Below are 19,760 nucleotides of genomic sequence, written 5' to 3' on the forward strand. Positions count from 1 at the left end.
CATTATGACCAGAAACTCCCCCTCTCAGGTGACTCGTCTACTTCAATAGCTGGCCAATGAGTTCTCCATCAAACCTTGGTCCTCTACATTTTTTCCTTGGCATTGAGGCTACCAAGCAGTTGAATGGTCTTCTTCTCTCTCAGACATGGTATGTGGATGATTTATTTAAAAGGCCTGGTATGACTGCTTGCAAGACTATTCAAACACCAATGGCTACTTCCCTTAAGCCATCAGACAAAGGGGGTGCACCACTGTCTGACCCATCCACCTATCGTTCTATCATTGAGGCTCTTCAATACATCACCTTGACTCGTCCTGAGGTTTTTGCTGTTACCAAAGTATGTCAATTCATGCATGCTCCTACAGAGGATCATTGGTCCATGGTAAAGTGTATACTTTGTTATCTCAAGGGCACTCGCACTCATGGCCTGCTTCTTGAGTGCTCGTCCTGTCCCACTCTTTAGGCATTCAGTGATGCGGATTGGGTAGGTAGCTTTGCTGACCGTCGCTCTACTGGGCGCTATGCAATCTTCCTTGGTCCTAACCTCATATCCTGGACCGCTCGTAAGCAATATATCATCGCACGCTCCTCCACGGAGGTTGAATATAAGGCAATCGCAAATGCCTCTACAGAGCTCATTTGGCTAGAATCTCTCTTTCAGGAAATCGGTTTCTCTCTACCAAGCCCCCCTGTGTTGTGGTGTGACAATATTGGTGCCACCTATCTCTCTGCCAATCCCGTTTTTCATGCTTGCACAAAGCATGTTGAGATCAATTTTCACTTCGTCCGGGAACGGGTGGCACTCCATCAACTCTCTGTGTAATTCGTTTCTACAAAGGACCAACTTGCAAATATATTCATTAAGGCTCTTCCAACTGCACGCTTTCAGTTCTTACGTGACAAGTTGAAGATTCGCTACTGTGGCTCTTCCACTTGAGGGGGGTGCATTGACGCAATATTGAGTCTACCCATATTAGGAAACTCAATATATGCTCACCTCTCTTGTGGTAGGTTTCTATATTTTATGTGATTCATATTGTGTATCCATATTAGTAGTTGCCTATTGTGGCCAGCCAGCTAGGGCACACCTAGGGCATACCTCTTGTATATATATTCTCTTTATGTAATTCATAAGATTAAGATACAGAACATTCAAATCCAAAACTGTGTTTCCGACTTTGCGATACCAATTCAGATTTTGATAGTCAAAATCATACTCCTGAGCAACACAATTCCTATTCTTCTTGTGGTAGCCGGTGTTTTCATGATCCTCCTACTGTTCTTAAGGGGTACTACTCTCTTTTCTTCTGAAGAAATGGTGGAGATCGATTGACGATCGGTTTCATTGTGTATCAATTCTACAAAGTTCCCGCATATAACCAGAGTTTCCTAGAGAACCAGCTTTATAGAAAAGTTTCCACATACTTGAGCTCCTTGGCTTCCATTGAAGATTTGGATTTCGCTAACCCCTTCGCCAGAAGGAAAATGGACTACATCGTTTTAAAGGTTTGGGAAAATTATGCCCCCTCCCTTGTAGTTTGTCAAAATTACACATGGATCCAAGGGTTTGAATGAATTACACCCATCTCCCCTACACCTAGGGATGAAACAAGGTCGGGTTGGGCTGGGTTTCTCAAAACCCTAACCTAACCCTAGGTCCCAAAACCCTAACCCAACCCTACCGGGTTTATGCTCAGGACCAACCCTGTAGGGCTCTTAGTGGAATCACATTCCGATAAGTACGATTCATTTCTGATTTCAATTCCAATTATAATTCTTCAAACCACTCCGATACATTCAAACTCTGAAAACATTGACTGTAACTGACCCTCTGCCCCATAAATTCCTCAAAGTGCTGGCATGTGCTAAGATTCTAAAGAGAAAGGTTCCCTTCTACTAATGAAGTTCTCTTGTCGATTCTTCAAAAGCTTGGAAAGTTTCCTTGTATTGTTTGAATTACTTTCTTCATTCATACAACATGATGCAATGAAATTATGAGTTGAGTTAAATTTGGGCACAATGGAAGTCCATGTGGGCCAAGCCCAACCCAAAATATTAGGTAGGTGGAGTTGTTTCCTGTCAATATGTGCAATGTTCTAATGTTAAAAAAAAAAAAAAAAAAAAAAAAAAATCATTTTCAATTATAAATTTCAATAATTTCATTTACTAAATAGAGAACTCAAAAGTGAATGTAAATTCCAATGTAAGAGAGAAACAAGACTTGTTCTTCAGAGATGGGTTTTTCCTTTGGCTTTATGCTTTCTCTTTTGGCTGTATTGTCCTCTGTTATATTTTTGTTACACAAGAAACCCAATGACAACAACAAGAAACTTCCTTGGCTAGGAGAGACACTTGCATTCTACAAAGCACAATAATAATCAGGGTTAGACTCAGGGCGGGTTACGGTCGGGCTGGGTTTTTTATGCCTCAACTCAGGCCCGGCCGAACCCCACACAGGGTTGGGTCAGGTTGGCCCAAGTTGGCCCTCATAGTTGGGTTAAACAGGGTTCGGGCTCAGGGCGGGTTTGGATTGTCAGGGCTAAACTTACACTCCTACCTACACCTGACAGTGTTAGTTTTAAAACTCAAAAGACCATTTCACCCTTTAACTAAAAGATGATAATGGAAGATCATTTTAACCCATTTTTCATTTTCTACCCCCCAAATCCTAAACCTAACCATTGCCTTCTAATGAAAATCTTGTCAATCTTCGGCAGAAACAACAGTGCAACTGTTCGACGAAGGTAAGCATACCAGAAGTCTACAGTCAGAAGTTCATCGTTGAAGTATGCAACGCTAGAAATCTAATGCCCAAGGATGGGAAAGGAACGGCCAATGTGCTTGGGCACTGGGGAATGTTGTAGGTGAAGGAGAGGAGCTGAAAAATTATTTTTTTTGTAATTTTGTTTCTCGCTCTCCCTCTCCCCTTCTTTCCCGTCTCTGGCTCCCACTTCTCCTCCCCCTCTCTTTTAGTCCCCTTCTCTTTCCTTCTCGCCTCCCTACTGGCTCCAATAGGGAATACATATCCTGGCATACCATTGCACCGAGACAAAACATATTATTTTAGGAAAATTGTCTTGGTCCACCCCTGTTTTTAAAATTTATTTGGGAAACCACCCTAAAAAATAAAAAATGGAATGTATACACTCCTTTTAAGAAAATAATTACTCTTAATTACTCTTAACAAAATCCATTCCGTTAGCTCAAAAGTGTCAAGTGATGATGTGTCATGTTTGAAATTTTTAAATGACAAGTTTACCCTTCAAGGGCAAACTTGTTATTTTACCCCTTGACTAATAAAACTATCTCCCTTTTGATCTTAGTTGAATAGAATAGAATAGAAAACGCAGGTCTCGGTTGAACCAGTGAGGAAGAGAGACCATTTGATTAGTCCATTCAATCCGTCATGCTACTCTTATCTCACAACATTGCTTAAATTTCTGTTTGTTTTTCTTGAGCAGGATGCAAGCCACTCCAAACTGAATTCGTGGGCACTTCAACCAACATTAGTCCATGTTCTTTGCATCAACCAAGCCCAACATCTTCTTCATTCCCAAGCCCTGTTCCTTCCTACCATGCAAGTCTAGTTTCTTCTTCCTTTCCAAGCCCTTCCCGTTATGATGCCAACGCATCGTCCTCCTATCTTCTACCATTCCTCTGCAACTTGGCCTCCATCCCTTCTTCTCTTCCACCTCTGCGCATCTCGAACTGTGCACTTGTTACTCCGCCACTCTCATCCCCAACCAACAGAACTCCAAAAAGGAGGCTTGACTGGGGGGATTCCCTCTCCAATAGTTCCTCCATGGCCTCCTTCCGTCACCCACTATTCACCGCTTCAGCCCCTGCAAGCCCAACTCATCACCTCCATTTCCATCCTGCTACTATACCCTAATGTGACAAGTCTGACACCTCTACTGCGGATTCCGGCAGATAGGTTAGCTTCCAAACAGCAACATCACTACCTACTATAGCTCTGGCATCTCCTACCTTCAATCTTGTGAAGCCCATGGTGGCTCAGAATAACTCACCCCAGGATGACTCTGCCGCAGGGATAGTTTGGGGGCAAGGACCAGGCTTCAAGTTTGAGAGCGAAAGGGTGACACATCTCCTCTTTCTAGGGTTTAAAAGAGAAGAAGCCTTTTTATTCGTATATTGTTTTGGGGTCAAAAAGGTAAATTTCATTTGTAAACTAACGGTGTTAGACTTTAAGGTACGTCTGCCATTTTTGATTTTTTAGGGTGATTTTCTCAGATAAATTTTAAAACCGGGTTGATTCAAGATAATTTTCCTATTATGTAATTAGTGGAGAAAAATGTGTACTATTCCCACAACGATCCACTGCCAAGAGTAATAACAAAGCAGTCAAGGAGGAAACGAGATCTGAAGAGAGGGAAAGAGAATCAGACACGATTATGGTTTAGGAATATTCTGGGTTCACCTGGCAGTGGTGAGCTGATGGGGTTTCACTGGATCTAGAGCTGACGGGTAGGATTCCAGTCATCAATAGAACTCTGAAATTTTAGAAAAATTTAAATTCTGCAATCCCAAAAACAGATATTAATATAACACTTGGGACTGCAACTAAAATATTAATGGGTTAGTTGGATTAATTGCAGGTTCGGTTCACATTGGTCAACTTCCCCTGTTTTATACTGGACATAGCAAACTCTAAAACCATAAATTTACCCAAAAAGAGCCATTGTTGTGCTTCCTAGTAAAAAACCATTGGCCGACTTCCCCTATTTTATGTGGGTAATTGTATATCTTTCAACTCTTTCGAACATTGCTACTAGTATGCTGGTAAAAGAATGAAATAGGAAAAGGAAAGATACCTCATCAAGAGGATAGATCAGAATTTGTGAGAAAAAAATAAGCTTTCTCAAAGTGAAGAGTCGGATTTTCTCATAGCGAGGGTGGGCGTGGTAAGTTGCCAATGATTCCGCCATCTTCTCCAGCCGGGGTGGGCGTGGTAAGGAGGCAGCTGCCTTCCCTCTTTTGTTTTGTTTTAATGGGAGGGTATATAAGTAAGTTCATGTCTATATATGGGCATTTTCGGCATTAAATGGTATAATATTAGGTGACACAGTGGCTAACGGATAGGACCTAATTGTAAGAATCTTAGAAAATCCAAGGGAGGGGTGTAATTCGTTCAAACCCATAGATCCATGTGTAATTTCGACAAACTAAGGGTGAGGCAGACGTATTTTTCCCTAAAGTTTATTGTATGGTTGCATTTGATATCAAGGGAAGGGAGTGACTACAAAAGACTAGGGGTATATTAGGGTTTCAAGTTCAATTATATATCATGAGTCATCACTTAACGGTGGATCACTCACGGTCATGGTATGATTGATGGAATCTACAACATTTGAGGGGTACGATTGTAATTTTAAACTTCATAGGGGATGAAAGTGTAATAAATGAAACATTCAGGGGAGGAGAGTGAAATTTACTCTATTGGAAAAGGTTACAAAGTAGTAAACAAAACAGTATAACAAGTGGTTGGCACCCATTCTTGTGCTTTATTTTTTTATCCAATAAAAACAATATCACAAGAAGATGACCCATGTCCCAACCATTACCTTGTAGGGAACAAAAGGGGGCATTTTTTTTTTTTTAAAAGATATTGAGGGAATACATGGGATAGACTTACTAGGCACTATATGATCCAGGCCGAGGGTCTAGGAAGACCTCATTTTCGCTTGAAGTAGAGGGGATTTGGGAGAGCTTCTTGAAATTGACTGATATTTTAGTAGATTTTTGCTAGTCTGATGATCCCTTCCTGTTGATAGCAATGCCGAAAGTGGGAAGGGATCATGAGAGTGGATTTTTGGTTCTTCTATCTTAAAGTATAGGCTTGTAATTATTTTTCCTCCTTTTAATATATGTTATCTTTTACCGAAAGAAAACCTAGCCGTATTTATGATTAGTATGGTATGCCCTTAACAGGTAAACTTCAGCTACAAAATTTGACAATCTTGGGTCCCTTGTGCTGTGAAAAACATGCATGGGTTACTAAGGGTGGATACCTGCGGGCTAAGGGCTTGGAATTGGGATTCTAGATTCTAACAATTTCAAACAGTACCATGGTATACTGCCATCCTTATATTGAAGAGGGGGTGGTTTGAAATGTTAGCATTGCATCTACGCATAATCAATCAGTCATTTTACCATGTTGTTGTAATTTCCTATAGAAATAAGAATAAGAATAGCCTAAAACACAGTTTATAAGAATCCCATGGGCCTGCATCAACCTTTCTTATGAGGCTTTTTCTTGTGATTAAAGGAGAATATAGGAAAAAAAACCTCAAAAACTGCTTTCCTCTAAGCACTGTGTTAGAACTCAAAAACAACCCTTCTTTGAAATAGTTATGAAGAAAATTGATCTGAAATTTGATTGTGGAGAGGTAATGCATGGTGGTTGGGTGGGTGGGGTTTGTTTTTGGCAAGGAAATTGTTGATCTTGAGGCAATGGTCACCTAACTTGTACAGATCTCATTACCAAATTTTCTCTTCAGGAAGGGTTGCGTCGTATCAGTAATCCCTAGTTTATGGATTGAAAACTGCAAATAAAAAGTCCGTATTTTTTTTTGCTAGATTATATATTGAAATTAAAGACGTGTGTGCAAAGGACAATGGGAGCACATGAGAAAAACATCCAAAAAGACGTCCTTTTCCATGTATGGAGAACGCATCAGTTATTTCACCCCACAAAAACTTTTTTCCCACAAAGAAAATGCAAATTATTCCTCATTCTCTCTTACCACAAAGTTCTACCTCTTCATATCTTAGCTTGTCCTGCTAAGATCAAAACTAACTTAATCAGATTATTGTCTCCTCAAACAATGCTATCTACACAAAGTTTCAAATTAACAACTTGCTTCAACGTTTCAAATAAATTTACCCATCGACGGGCCTATTATAGAAGACTAGAGTTTAAAAACCATTATTTTCCAAGAAGCACACCTCCCTGACATATAAAGAATAAGTCTCCTTTTCATACTTCATAGTATGGTTTTAAAAGTCAGATTGGATTGGTCAAATCGCAGATAGATCATTTTCATAATTCATAATATGGTTTTAAAAATCAGATTGGATTGATCATGATCGCTCAGATTAGATCCTTTTCATACTTCATAATATGGTTTTAAAAATCATATATTGTGATTTCCTGAGAAGCACGCGAAAGCTATTAAAATCTAAGTAGTGCATGATCTGAACCATTTCCGGGATAACTAGAGGGAGAAGGGAAAACAAATTAATACCACAAGGGTAAAAGTGAGATTATAAAAGATGAAGTTAATTACTTGGACATCCCTTATACTATTGTTAGATTGTTTGATATCCCAAAAGTAGTAAATATTAAATGCAAGAGTGCTTCAAGTACACTTGTTGAACTTTTTGGATGTCAAGCAATCAAACATAATATAGGGGGTATTCTAGTATTTAACCCTAAAAATATAATGATCGTCAATCATATTATAGGTGAAACATGAGATATCCCAAACATCATATTAATAAACGTGAAGTGCCCCAAATTATATGATTTCAAACGTTACGTACCCTATGTGAAATTGTTGGATATCCTAAGTGTCATTTATCTTATAACTTTTGTTAACCTTATCCTTGTTAATAGCGCATGCACGCTAGGCATGCACACTTGGCATCACCCCATATCACATGTGAGATGGATTTCTCTTGAGCATCTATTCCATATCACATGTGATATCGAATCTCTAATCAGACTGCACTCTACATGGAAACCTTCCCTGATCGGGCTTGACTCTATATGGAAACCTATCTTGATTGAAGACCTTCCATCCAGAGAAATATTGTAACTGATATTATTTTCCTTCCTTCTAGAGAAGGATTGTAATTGATTGTAATTGAGGAATCGATATTATTCTTCTTCCTTCTAGAGAATGATTGTAATTGAGGAATTGATATTATTCTCATTCCTTCTAGAGAAGGATTGTAATTGATTGTAATTGAGGACTCTCCATGTAAAGCCTCTGAGACTAGAGTTACTCTTTGATATATATTGTAATATCAAATCACAGAAATAATAAGGTGAACATATTGATTTTACATGGTATCAAATCCATTGGCCACCGCCCTCCTCCACCAACCCTAGTCTCTCTCTCTCTCTCTTCTTTTTCTTCTCCTTGCTCAATAGCCATGGCCAGTGATCTCACCCCACCCACCACTGCCATTGTGCCCACGGCACCTACTGCTAAGCTGTCCCTGTCTGCTGCCCACCACTTCATCTCTATCAAATTGTCGTCCAAGAATTTCATCTTTTGAAAAACTCAAATTGCCCCATTTCTTCGCAGGCAAAAGCTTTTCAAGTTTGTTGATGGCACTCACCCTTGCCCAATAGATCCTACTGAAGTCAATCTCTAGCAGGACCAGGATGCTATCATCATGAGTCTCCTCATTGTGTCCCTCTCTGAAGAATCCTTCCCTCTAGCTATCGGGAAGCCAAATGGTAAGGCTATCTGGGACTCCCTCCATGCCTCCTATGGCTTCTCCTCCACCACTAGGCTCCTCTCCCTTAACATGGGCCTCCAGAAACTCATGCACATTGTCTGTGAGTCTGTCACGACATTTCTTCAACCTACCAAGGCTCTCACCAATGAGCTCACAGCCACATGGAAACCCTTTTCCCCTGAGGATTTTAATCTTCACATCTTCTGTGCCCTTCGTCAGAACCTTTAGGATGTGGTCCCAACGCTCATGGCTCACCCTGATCCTGTACCATTCCCAGAGCTTCAGAGCCTCCTCATCAGTCATGAGTATCGTTGTTCAAGCACGGCTGGTAAGACCGACTCCACTGATCCTGCTCCTACTCGAGAGGCTAACCTCTCTGACATCGACTCCTCCTCCTCCACCACAGATGCCTCTTCTGGTCGTGGCTCAGGGATGTTGTGGTGGGTGTGGTCACAGTGGCCGTAATAATCTTTTTTACACTATCTGCCAACACACAAACCATATTTCCTCCAACTATTTCCATCACCAAGCTACACCAACACAAGCCAACCAACCATAACAAACCACCAATCGTCAGCCCACCCACAGCCCTTACAACCCAACCACCCACTACACAGTTCCCTACCATCAACAGAACCCACCCCTTCTCCCTACATCACCACCCTCCACAGCCCTGACCTGGTATCCTTATGCCAGTGCTTCTCACCATGTAACTCCTGACATCAGCTCCCTCTCCACCCATGACGCTTACACTAGTCAGGAACAGCTACACGTTGGTAATGGTAAGGGTATCCCGATCTCCAATATTGGATCTGCTTCTCTCCCTTCTCCCTCTCCCTCCTTGAATTTTCAGTTACTTAATATTCTGCATGTTCCTAGTATTTCAAAACCCCTTCTCTCTGTTCAGCATTTTGCCCATGACAATAATGTTTTCTTATAATTTCATGCATCTCATTTTGTTCTCAAGGATCACGTGACCAAGTCAGTACTTCTTTCCGGACTGAGTAGTAGGGGTCTCTACACACTTTCCACTCCTCCTCTTCTCCAGTTGCCAATGTTGCTATTCGTACTTCTCTGGATAAATGGCATCATCGTCTCGGCTACCCACATGAGCGCCTTCTTCGGTTCATGGTTCGCACCAATGGTCTCCTCTGCCGGTCTTCTTGTCTTCATTCGCTGTGCACTGCTTGCCAAATGGGCAAGTTCAGTAGTCTGTCCTTTGGTCCCTCCCCCTCTCGTAGTCTGTTCCCTTTAGATCTCATCTACAGTGATGCATGGGGTCCCTCCCATGTTATATCTTCTGAGGGCCATTGGTATTTTCTAATCTTTGTAGACGATAATAGCAAATTTATTTGGTTTTATCCTATGGTTCACAAATCTGAAGTTTTCACAAATTTTTGTCAATTTCAAGCCTAGGTTGAATGCCATTTTAATCAAAAATTAAAATCCATACAAACCGATTGGGGCGGAGACTATAGGTCACTTCCTAAGTACTTTTCCCCTCTTGGCATCGCTCACCGCCTCTCCTGTCCTCACACCCATGAGCAACAGGGTGTGGTTGAGCACCATCATCGTCACATCGTTGAGACGGGTCTCTCCTTACTTGCTCATGGCTCTGTTCCTCAAAAATTTTGGCCTTTGAAACTACTGTATATTTAATTAACGGTATGCCTTCTAAGATCTCTCAAAACTCCTCTCCATTTTAACTTGTGTACGATCGGTCACCTGATTACTCCCTTCTTTGTGCCTTTGGGTGCTTGTGTTTTCCCTACCTCCATCCTTACAACTCTCACAAAATGGACTATAGGTCCACTCCATCCATTTTCCTTGGGCACAACCCCTCCCATACCGGCTATCACTATCTTGACCCTCAAACCAATCGCATCTATGTCGCAAGACATGTTCGGTTTGATGAGAACTAGCTGCCTTCAAAACCATTACCATACCCACACACCATTTACCACCATCCACACCCTCCCCTTGGGCAACCACCACACTCCACCTGCATACACCGCACCTACCCAAGCCGACCCAGCCACAAACCCCACACCCCTCACCCATGCCCAACCCACCCTCAGCACCATCACCGCCACCCGCCACACCTACACCACCATCACTACCCCCTGGCCTCTCCCCTCCATCTCCACCTACTCGTACTCGCCCTTTGGTAGACCTCTACATGCCCACATTACCCAGCCCAACCCAACTGTCACACCCCCCATCGCCCAATCCAGCCACCCATACCCATAGTTAGCAAATTCGGATTCGGGAATTATTCGGCCAAAGAATTATTTGGAATAATTCGATTGGTTAATTTAAGGGTTCGGTCAAAAAAGCGGACAAAATAAAAATCGGATTCGGATTCGGGAATTATTCGAGTACAAAAATAAAAGTCGAGCAAAAAATTCGGATGCTATTTTTATAATTTATTGTATCTATTTTGTTTATTAAGTAATTAACTTGATATGTACACCTAAAAAGAGAAAATTATTGTAGTTCAAATATACAATACAGTAAAAAAAACTAGGAAAAAGTTGTCATTGAGTGATGGAAGCAATGGTTACAGTAATTCAATTTCTAATGCATGTTTTAATGCTTCTACCAATTATCCTATAGGAACATAAAAGTTCAAAATCACTTCATTCAATCCATGAGTCCATGATTCACCTAATTCCATCATTCATGCTTAAAAGGAAAAACTATTCTAAATAAAGCAAAACATCCACAAAAGCATAACAATAGTTATTACATCACCATAACTTAAGTACTCAACTAAATCATTATATACTATCTGGGGGTTGAGTCTCGCTCTCAGTAAAACTAGCACTTGCACCAAATAGCAAGTCTTCAGCAATGCTATCATCCACATCATCCAACAATCTCTCTAACTCTTTATCAACGTCCTCAATGCGCTGATCAAAATCATTGACACTAATATTGTCAAGATTAATGGGTAACATGTTTTTTTGTTCAAGTTCACCCCTTTTTTCCATCATCAACGAATTCATTCTCACATAGACTAAATCATCTAACATCACTGCTGACAATCTATTCCTCTTTTTGGTTTGTGTTGCATCCCAGGCACTCCAATTTCTCTCACAAGCCGAAGAACTACATGGTTGGCTCAATATTCGAATGGCATACTTCTGTAAGATAGGAATAGCATCACCTTGTATATGCCACCAAACCCCTGTCATTGGCAAAATATATATATATATATATATATATAAATAAACAATTTTAAAAGACAAGTAATTTTTACATAAGAAACAATAAACTAAAAATTTTAAAAAGAAAGTAATTATTACACTTACGAGGATGACTAGTTTCCATCATCATCTTGGCACTGGGAGTAAAAAGAGTGCTAGACTTCATGTGGTATACTGCCAGTTGTCCATAATATTCTCTCCTCTCATCTTGTGGAACCACTATCTCACCAATGAAATCTGTTGCATCTTTCATTTGAGGAATCTTTTTGAATCTTTCACTAAAAAAATAAGTGGGGTTGAAAACAGCAGCTGCATAGTGAATGATACCCAAAATATTTTCATCTCTTCTAATATCAAAGATTTTCAAAATTTGGTCATACCGGTGGTCTGCCTCATAAAGCTTCTCCAATACCTCTCTTGCTCTTTCTATTGCTTCATACAAATACCCTGATGTAGCCCCATCACCATCAACCAAACGGAGAACTCGAATGATTGGTTCCATAAATCTCAAAATCTCTTTTGAATCATTCCAAAACGACTCCCTTTGAATAGTGTCCACTACTCGATCTGCTTCAAAAGATCTCGAATTTCTTAGACTCCTCCACTCAGCTGATGCAACTAGGAGTCTAAGCTTCTCTTCCACTTCAACAATTGACTGAAGCATTAAAAAGTTTGAAGCAATTCTAGTTTTGCAAGGATATTTTAGATCCTTGTTTGTGAAACTCCTCATCAACTGTAAGACAATTATTGACTTGTACAAGTAGTCAATAATTCTTTTCGCCTCATCAAAAATTTCTTGAACCCAAAAAACCTTTTCATAGATATCCTTCAACATTAGATTGATACCATGGGCTGCACATCGAGTCTTAAACAACCAACGATACTTTCCAGTAAGCATATCAAGTGCACTTGAATAATTGGATGCATTGTCTGAAATTAGCTGAACCACTAAATTTGGGCCAATACTTTGAATCTCTCTGTCAAGAATATCAAATATATAAGAAGCAGTCAATCTAGCATGAGAACACTCCTCTGACTTCAAAAAGAGAGCACCACCCGGGGAATAAGCAATCACATTAAGAAAAGACCGCTTCTTCAAGTCAGTCCATGAATCAGACATGAATGTGCAACCAGTTTGCTTCCAAGAAAATTTTACTTCTTCAGCATATTTTTCAAGGTCCTTTCTTGCTTCAGGAATTATTCTTCCACGAAGGGTTCCATAACTTGGAATGGGAACACTAGGACCATAACGAGCTGTGCACTTCACAAAATTGATGAAAGCATCCGATTGAACAACATTGAAAGAAATGTTATTTTTAATAAAAAGGTCACGAAGAGATTTCTCCCAAGTTGATTTGTCCATCTTAGGGATCATTTCCTCCATTGTGGACTGCCTTTGACTAGTTAAAGGAGTCAAAGGAGAAGAACCAACTATACTCTCACCACTGGTACAACTCTTCCGCTTTTTACTACTTGATTCAGAATTAATAGCAAGAAGAGCTTCTGCTTGGACATCATCTGATACTTTCTCACAAGAGGCAACATCATGACCACTAACCTTAGCTAAATGATACTTGAGTCGAGTGACCCCTCCAAAAACTTGTTTTTCACAAAATTTGCATTTGAAATGTGAACTATCAAGTTGCTCAGCATGTTGCCAAAACTTTTCTTTTTGTCTTCCCATTTTTCCTATTTGTTAAAAGTTGAAACACACAAAAAAATAAAAAAATAAAAAATAAATCATTTCATATAAACAAACAAATATATCATATTAATAATTACATTACATAAGCAAATAGCCTCTGGATAATTAAAGAATCAAGTTTTCAAGTCCCACTAACATGCATAGCTTTTTACAATAGCATTGGTCATTTACACATTTCCTTATGTAGTTAAATCTATATCTCTATTTTATCACCATCCCACAATCAAAGGGATACACTGTTAAGGTCTCTTGTCTATATATTTGCCACTCATCTTCATCAATGAAATCATTAAGTTCTACTCGATAGAAAGGGTGGAGCAGATAGTACCTCAAATTACAATTCACAAACGTATAGGTACCCCAAATACAAAATTCCAAATGTTGGGTACTCAATGTACAATTTCTCAAAACGTTGGGAACACCAGTAGTCATTAACCCTTAAAAAAATAAAGAGAATAAATAGGAAGTACAAAGAAATACAGCCCATGTAATCTAGAGTTCTAGACTGAAACAATCACTGGGCTGATTGGAAAGACCAATCACCATAAAAAGATTAGCTAAAAAAAAAAAAAAAAAACTAAAAGCATGTTGCAGCAGTTACAAGAAACCACCGGAATTGGTGTACCTATGGTTGTAGTTTCCTGAAACCACTGTTACATATTTTATACTATGGCAATAATTTAATTGCCGTATTAGGTTGGTTCAAAGGCCAACGTTTGTGTAAACCTCCATGGAAAGTGATCTACACAGTCTGATCAAGTTATGAATCCATGCATGGGTCTTCTCCTCTGTCTCATCCACCTATTGAAGAACCCAAGAGCCATCACTCCAATCAAAGCATTGTTCCTCAACTAACCAGTATTAACCTTAAGAGGTTTGAAATTGAAGATGCAAAATTCCAAGTAAATCCTCAAGACAAAGGAAAACGGATTCTATGTCTACATTGCTTATCAATCAATACTAAAGAAAAAGCACATACTTAAAAAATTGAAGAACACATTTCAGATTTTACAGCTTAAACAAAACACTCATGAAAAAAAAAAAAATTGAAGAACACATACATGCAAGGCTGCAACCAGGTAGAAGATCACAGTGAAAACTGATGGCAAGATATCCGGCCGGTAGAAGCAGAGCCAACCCCAACAACCAACTAACAGAATAATAAAGATTGGGAAACCGATGAGAAAGATCACAACCTTGATTCTGAATCCCTTATGGTCCGGAAGCAAACCCGAGTGAAGAAAGCTTGAGAAATTGAACTTTGCAAAGAACTGAGAATCCGAGATTTTACTTTCAGAGAAGTGATTGTAAGAGAGATTGAGAAGAGTCAGATTAGTCAGAGGAGTGAAGATTTGTTGGTAGTTCGGCACCCGTCCGCCGCCGCACCCCTGAGTCCCTGACCTCACGAGTCACGAGTCACGAACTCACCTACCCTCACGAACTCACGAAGTCACGATTAAGTTATGAGCGGCGAAGATCTGGGGGAGAACCGGAGAAGCAGAACGAAGAAGTGGGTTTTGGGAGAAGCAGAACGAAGAAGACGAGAAAAATAAACCCTCGGTTTTGGCTTTTGGGCTTTGTTATTCGATTTTTTTTTAATTTTTAATAAAGTGTGTTTGAACCGAATAATTCGGTTTAAAACGGTTCGACCCGATATATTCGCGTTTTTAAATCCAATTAGAAAAAATCGTGATTTTTACTGAATTTTATTTATAATTCAGATTCGGTCAGAATTTTTTGTTTAATTCAGAAAAATTCTGTTCGCACGAATTATTCGCGAATAATTCGATGAATTTAATAACTACGATCTGAACTAGCAGATCATTTTTGCCCCTCAATTTAGTTTATTTATTATTATTTTTTACGAGATTCATGGTTTTCTACCACCGATTTGAGTTTGGTATCTGTTTTTATTCAAGATGGGTGGCTTTATATTAAGATTGGGGTCTATGTTGTGATACTATAGATTCCCGCTCCTCGATGACCTTTAGTAAATCAGATAAGAAATTAGCCTAGAGTGTTGGTTCTAGGGAATGATCCTTTGATGTCTAAGTCAATAATAAGGTGGAGAGACGAAGGAAAAGATGTCGAGCTCAAAGTGTCCTACCTTTTATCCCACTATCTTCCCTTATAGATTTGGTTGGTCTACTCGCTCATCGGTTATTGGGTCACTCTCCGTGCTGTCCTAGACATGAATGTTATTGGTGGATGGTCCTTGACCATGTTGATTTGACAAATCTCATAAAATCATAATGTGTTTTTTTGGCCATGGTTGGGTTTGGCAATTATGAATGTCACTATGTTATGGTTAGCCATGGAATCTTGTAGCACGTGGTGGGTATGGTCTGTCAATGGTGGAGCCGACCAGCTCCTAAGTCATGTGGAGCCAACCACAATACTTTCAGCCATGGTTTTAAGTATCGGTGCGTATCGTGCCGTATCGGCCGATACGTATCCGTATCGATAGGCATCGGCACGATACATACCGATACGTATCATAAAAATTTTAAAACCCTTATGTATCGATATGTATCCTACGATACACACCGATACGCACCGATACTCACCGATACGTACCGATACTCTATGAAAAATTCAAAATTGAAGTGAAATGTATGTTTCGGTATGTATCGGTACGTATTGGTATGTATCGGTACGTATCAGTGTGTATCGGTATGTATCGATCGATACACACCGATACGTACCGATACAGTCATAAAATGGCCAAAATGGGTAATTTTTTAGAAAAACATAATTTTTTGAGGTGTTTTTGTTCCAAAGTTACTGCCAACCATTTTTCTCTCTAACTAAAGTGGAAATCAAGGTTGGGAACAAGGATTTTACATTTATGGGACAATTACAAACCTTGAATTCTTAGTGTGATACTCTCAATTTACTATTTATTCATAATACATGTTATATATAACTTTTTTAACTATTTTTTTATGCAAATGTGTATAAAAAAGTGTTTCCTATCCATTTATGTGCGTATCTTTAGCGTATCTTAGCGTATCTCCGATACGATACGATACCCTCTGATACGTATCTTAATTTTGACCGACCGATACGAAGATCGATACCGATACTTTAATCTTTGCTTTCAGCTATGGGAGACGACTACTCTATGGTGTGGCTGTATGGGAAATATGGAGCTGACCAGGGTGCTTCTACTCGAGAAGGACGCTAGCAATGGTGGAAACCAACTCCGGATTCCTGGCTGTCTCCCGGGCGATGAGTCTCCCACTACATATGCGCTTCCCTATTGGATGATCTTATTATGGTATGTTAGTTTCCCCCTACTCCCTTGTCTTTAGTACAAGGCCATAGGATAAGGGAGTAGTGAAGAGATTTTCTTTTCCAATCCTCCTTTTCCCCTGCAGCCCTCATAATTCAAATTCAATGAGGGACCTGAGGGTTCTGAATCTCAATAAATGTCAGCCATTTGTATCACATCAGGAAAATAATCCTCTGTTTTTCTCATCCCTGTTTTTCCTTGTTTTGCTACCTGCAGAACGCAACACGTGGACAACTTTAAGACCAACACAGTGGATGTAATAATCATCACCCAATCTTGACCGTTGGTCTCCTTGTTGTCCACGTGTCGCGTTCTACAGGTAGCAAAACAAGAAAAAACAGGGATGAGAAAAATAGAGGATTTTGATCCATCACATCATGGGTTGTGGGCTATCTTATCAAGGCGGTTGGAATTAGTCCTTACCCTCCCCGATGTCCATAATTACCAATTGTGTCAGATTGAAATTCGATTGTTGTGGAACCATAACCTTACACATGTCGGGCTCCTTCTGGGGTAAAGGTCATTTTTCGGATCTATAATTGGGGAGATCTCGACCGTTGTCAACTTTAGGATGTTTCTGGTTGGATGCATACCCCTGCGTTTTCCTTAGGGTTATAAGTTGGGTGTGGGGTAAGGTGCTCCGTCTTTACATTTTGCCCTCCCTGATTCTGCTAAGCTTTTTCTTGCCTTGCCGTTGCAACTTTCTCCTTATGGTGGGGTTTTTGCAACTCTGTTGTAGGTTTCTTGGACTTTTCTACATTGAATGGTCTTCTTCATGCATGTTTCCTTGTCGTCTGAACCAATAAGTTTCTTCATGTTGCCTTTGTATTATCTTTTACATTTTGCTTGTGTCGTTTCCGCTCCTAAGGATCTTTATTCCGTTACCCATGTCCATTTCTCCCCCCGGTGGCCGTGTCAACCCTGGAGTTGGGGCCAATGCATCGACATTGTCACATGAGGTGAGTGTTTCGTAGAAACCTTGCCCATAGAGGGCCAAAACACCTCAGTGGCCTCAGAGAGTCGATCCCACCGCCGGAGCTCCCATTGGTGAGGTTGTTCTGTCACCTAGCCTTAGGACCTAACAAAATTTAGGAAGGATTACATGATCGATTCAATTGAGGGCCGTAGAGCATTGGGAAAGGGCGAACAACTGGAGGGATGGAGAAGCCTGTTTCTGTGAGTGTTCCCTTTAGGCCAGCCTTCACTTTCCTCTGCATGACTTCTTGTGCCGTGTGCTTCGGTGTTATTTTGTTGTCCCTACCCAAACAGTTCCAAACTCCTTGAGAGTGGTGTTCGGCTTCATAATTAAGTGTTATAGGCTTGGTAAGGAGCCAACATTGACCTTTTTACGAACGTCTTCATTTTGGTTAATCATAACAAGTTTCGGGGATGGTTCTGCTTCAAGTGTCAGGATCGAAAGTTCCAGATCCTGAATGAGATGCCTACATCGATCCATGGGTAGAAGAGTAGATTCTTCTTCATCAAGGACTCTATGCCTTTCTATTTCCCCATTTTTTGGTTGGTGGTCAGGATGAATAATATCGATGTAGCTCCTCCCCTGGGCATTGAGGACACGTTTATCATTGGCTAGTGATGAGGCAAAATACATCCCCTTCCTCAGCACGGCTGAAGCGTGGATGCAAATCTGAACAGAAGACTGACCCACCACCTCGGCCCTTCATCAGGCTGTGCTACCATCTCGGTATCTCATCAGGCCGTGCTACCACCTCGGCCCTCTAATAGGCCGTACTGCCACCTCGGCCCTCTAACAGGCCGTACTACCACCTCGGCCCTCCATCAGACCGTGCTACCACTTTGGCCTCTCCTCATGCCAATCAGTCACCTCGGCTTGGCACAGTCAAATAAGACACCCAGAAATGTGCACACATCCACTCCTACATTTAAGGGATGTGATCCCTGATCCCGGGGGCAGGACTCTATCTACTACACGTCATCAGAGGCATCCACCCCTCTCACGACTTACACCTCCAAGATCAAAGGGGAATATTCCCAGAACATGCCCTGGAACCTAGAATATTCCCAGAATCACAGAGCCACTCTCCTCAAGGACTCTACGCCTAAACAAGACTCTCCACAAACGCCCCTCCTTCTCTTTCCATCAGCAGCCTATAAATACCAAGGTAAGCCTCCATTATAGGAGATCAATCATTACTTTTACTAGAAAAGCTCTCTTGAGCATCTGCTGTGGAAAGATCTAACTTAGGCATCGGAGAGTCCCCCGTCAGGTCAACCCAGCTCTCCCATGTCCTCTCTTCTGTGAAGATCATCTAGTCAATTTTTACCGTAATAGCTAGCAGTCAGAAGTTCATCTGTGTAGTTCTCTCGATTGAGGTAGGAGATGACCAAGTTTTGGTTAAGTATGGTCTGAGTCCCGATGAATATTTGTTTCCGTAGACCTTGGTCTGCTCGTTCGATCATGGTTATTGAGGGAGTGCTGCCTAGAGTCAGGTCATGCATTTCTTGTGCATCTTTCAACACGTTGATCAATATGGGCTATACCCGACTGGTTGAGGTAATTTCCCGAGTATCCTCTTTTTTTCTTAATATAGTTTTCATGTCCCTTTTCTCTTATAATTATTTGTTAGGGTTAAGTCATTCTCGGTGAAGCGTTGGCTCAGGCTAGACACTTTGGTGAACTTAGTCACGATCTAAAGAAGAAGTTAGACAAGTCAGAGACGGAAAGGGAGAAGTTGGAGCCTGAGAAGGAGAAGGCTGAAGCTAAGGCCAAGACGAAGGTCAGCGAGTGTGCCACCCTTTCTTTTAATCTTAAGGGGATGGAGATGTCTTCCTCTAAGGTGAGGAAGTTGATCATGGAACTCGAGGAGTTGAACTAGAAGAACTGGTAGCTCGTTAAGGTACGTGGTGATGTTGAGACCCTCAACAAAAAAGTGCAGTACACTATGGAGGTTAACGTTAAGATGGAAGGGAAGTTGAAGAGAACTATTGATGAGGCGAAGCGTCAAGTTCTTGAGGCCGTGCTGAACTATAAAGCCACTAAGGACTTTAGATGGAGCTCACAAGGGTGAATCATGAGAGTTA

General features: G+C 40.7%; 1 protein-coding gene and 1 pseudogene across 1 annotated transcript; one reads left to right on the forward strand and one right to left on the reverse strand.

Moving 5' to 3' along the window:
• Positions 1 to 209: 209 nt before the first annotated feature.
• On the forward strand, positions 210 to 4,256 carry LOC122065823 (annotated as a pseudogene).
• Positions 4,257 to 11,271: 7,015 nt separating this feature from the next.
• LOC122065824 lies at positions 11,272 to 13,402 on the reverse strand. Its single transcript, XM_042629675.1, has 2 exons — positions 11,806 to 13,402; positions 11,272 to 11,681 (listed from the first exon to the last, which is right to left on the reverse strand). The coding sequence occupies exons 1-2, from the start codon at positions 13,382 to 13,384 to the stop codon at positions 11,272 to 11,274; spliced, it is 1,989 nt and encodes a 662-aa protein (XP_042485609.1). The 5' UTR covers positions 13,385 to 13,402.
• Between the last annotated feature and the right edge of the window lie 6,358 nt (positions 13,403 to 19,760).

Source organism: Macadamia integrifolia, unplaced genomic scaffold, assembly GCF_013358625.1.
Source record: "Macadamia integrifolia cultivar HAES 741 unplaced genomic scaffold, SCU_Mint_v3 scaffold2127, whole genome shotgun sequence".
NCBI classification, from domain to species: Eukaryota; Viridiplantae; Streptophyta; class Magnoliopsida; order Proteales; family Proteaceae; genus Macadamia; species Macadamia integrifolia.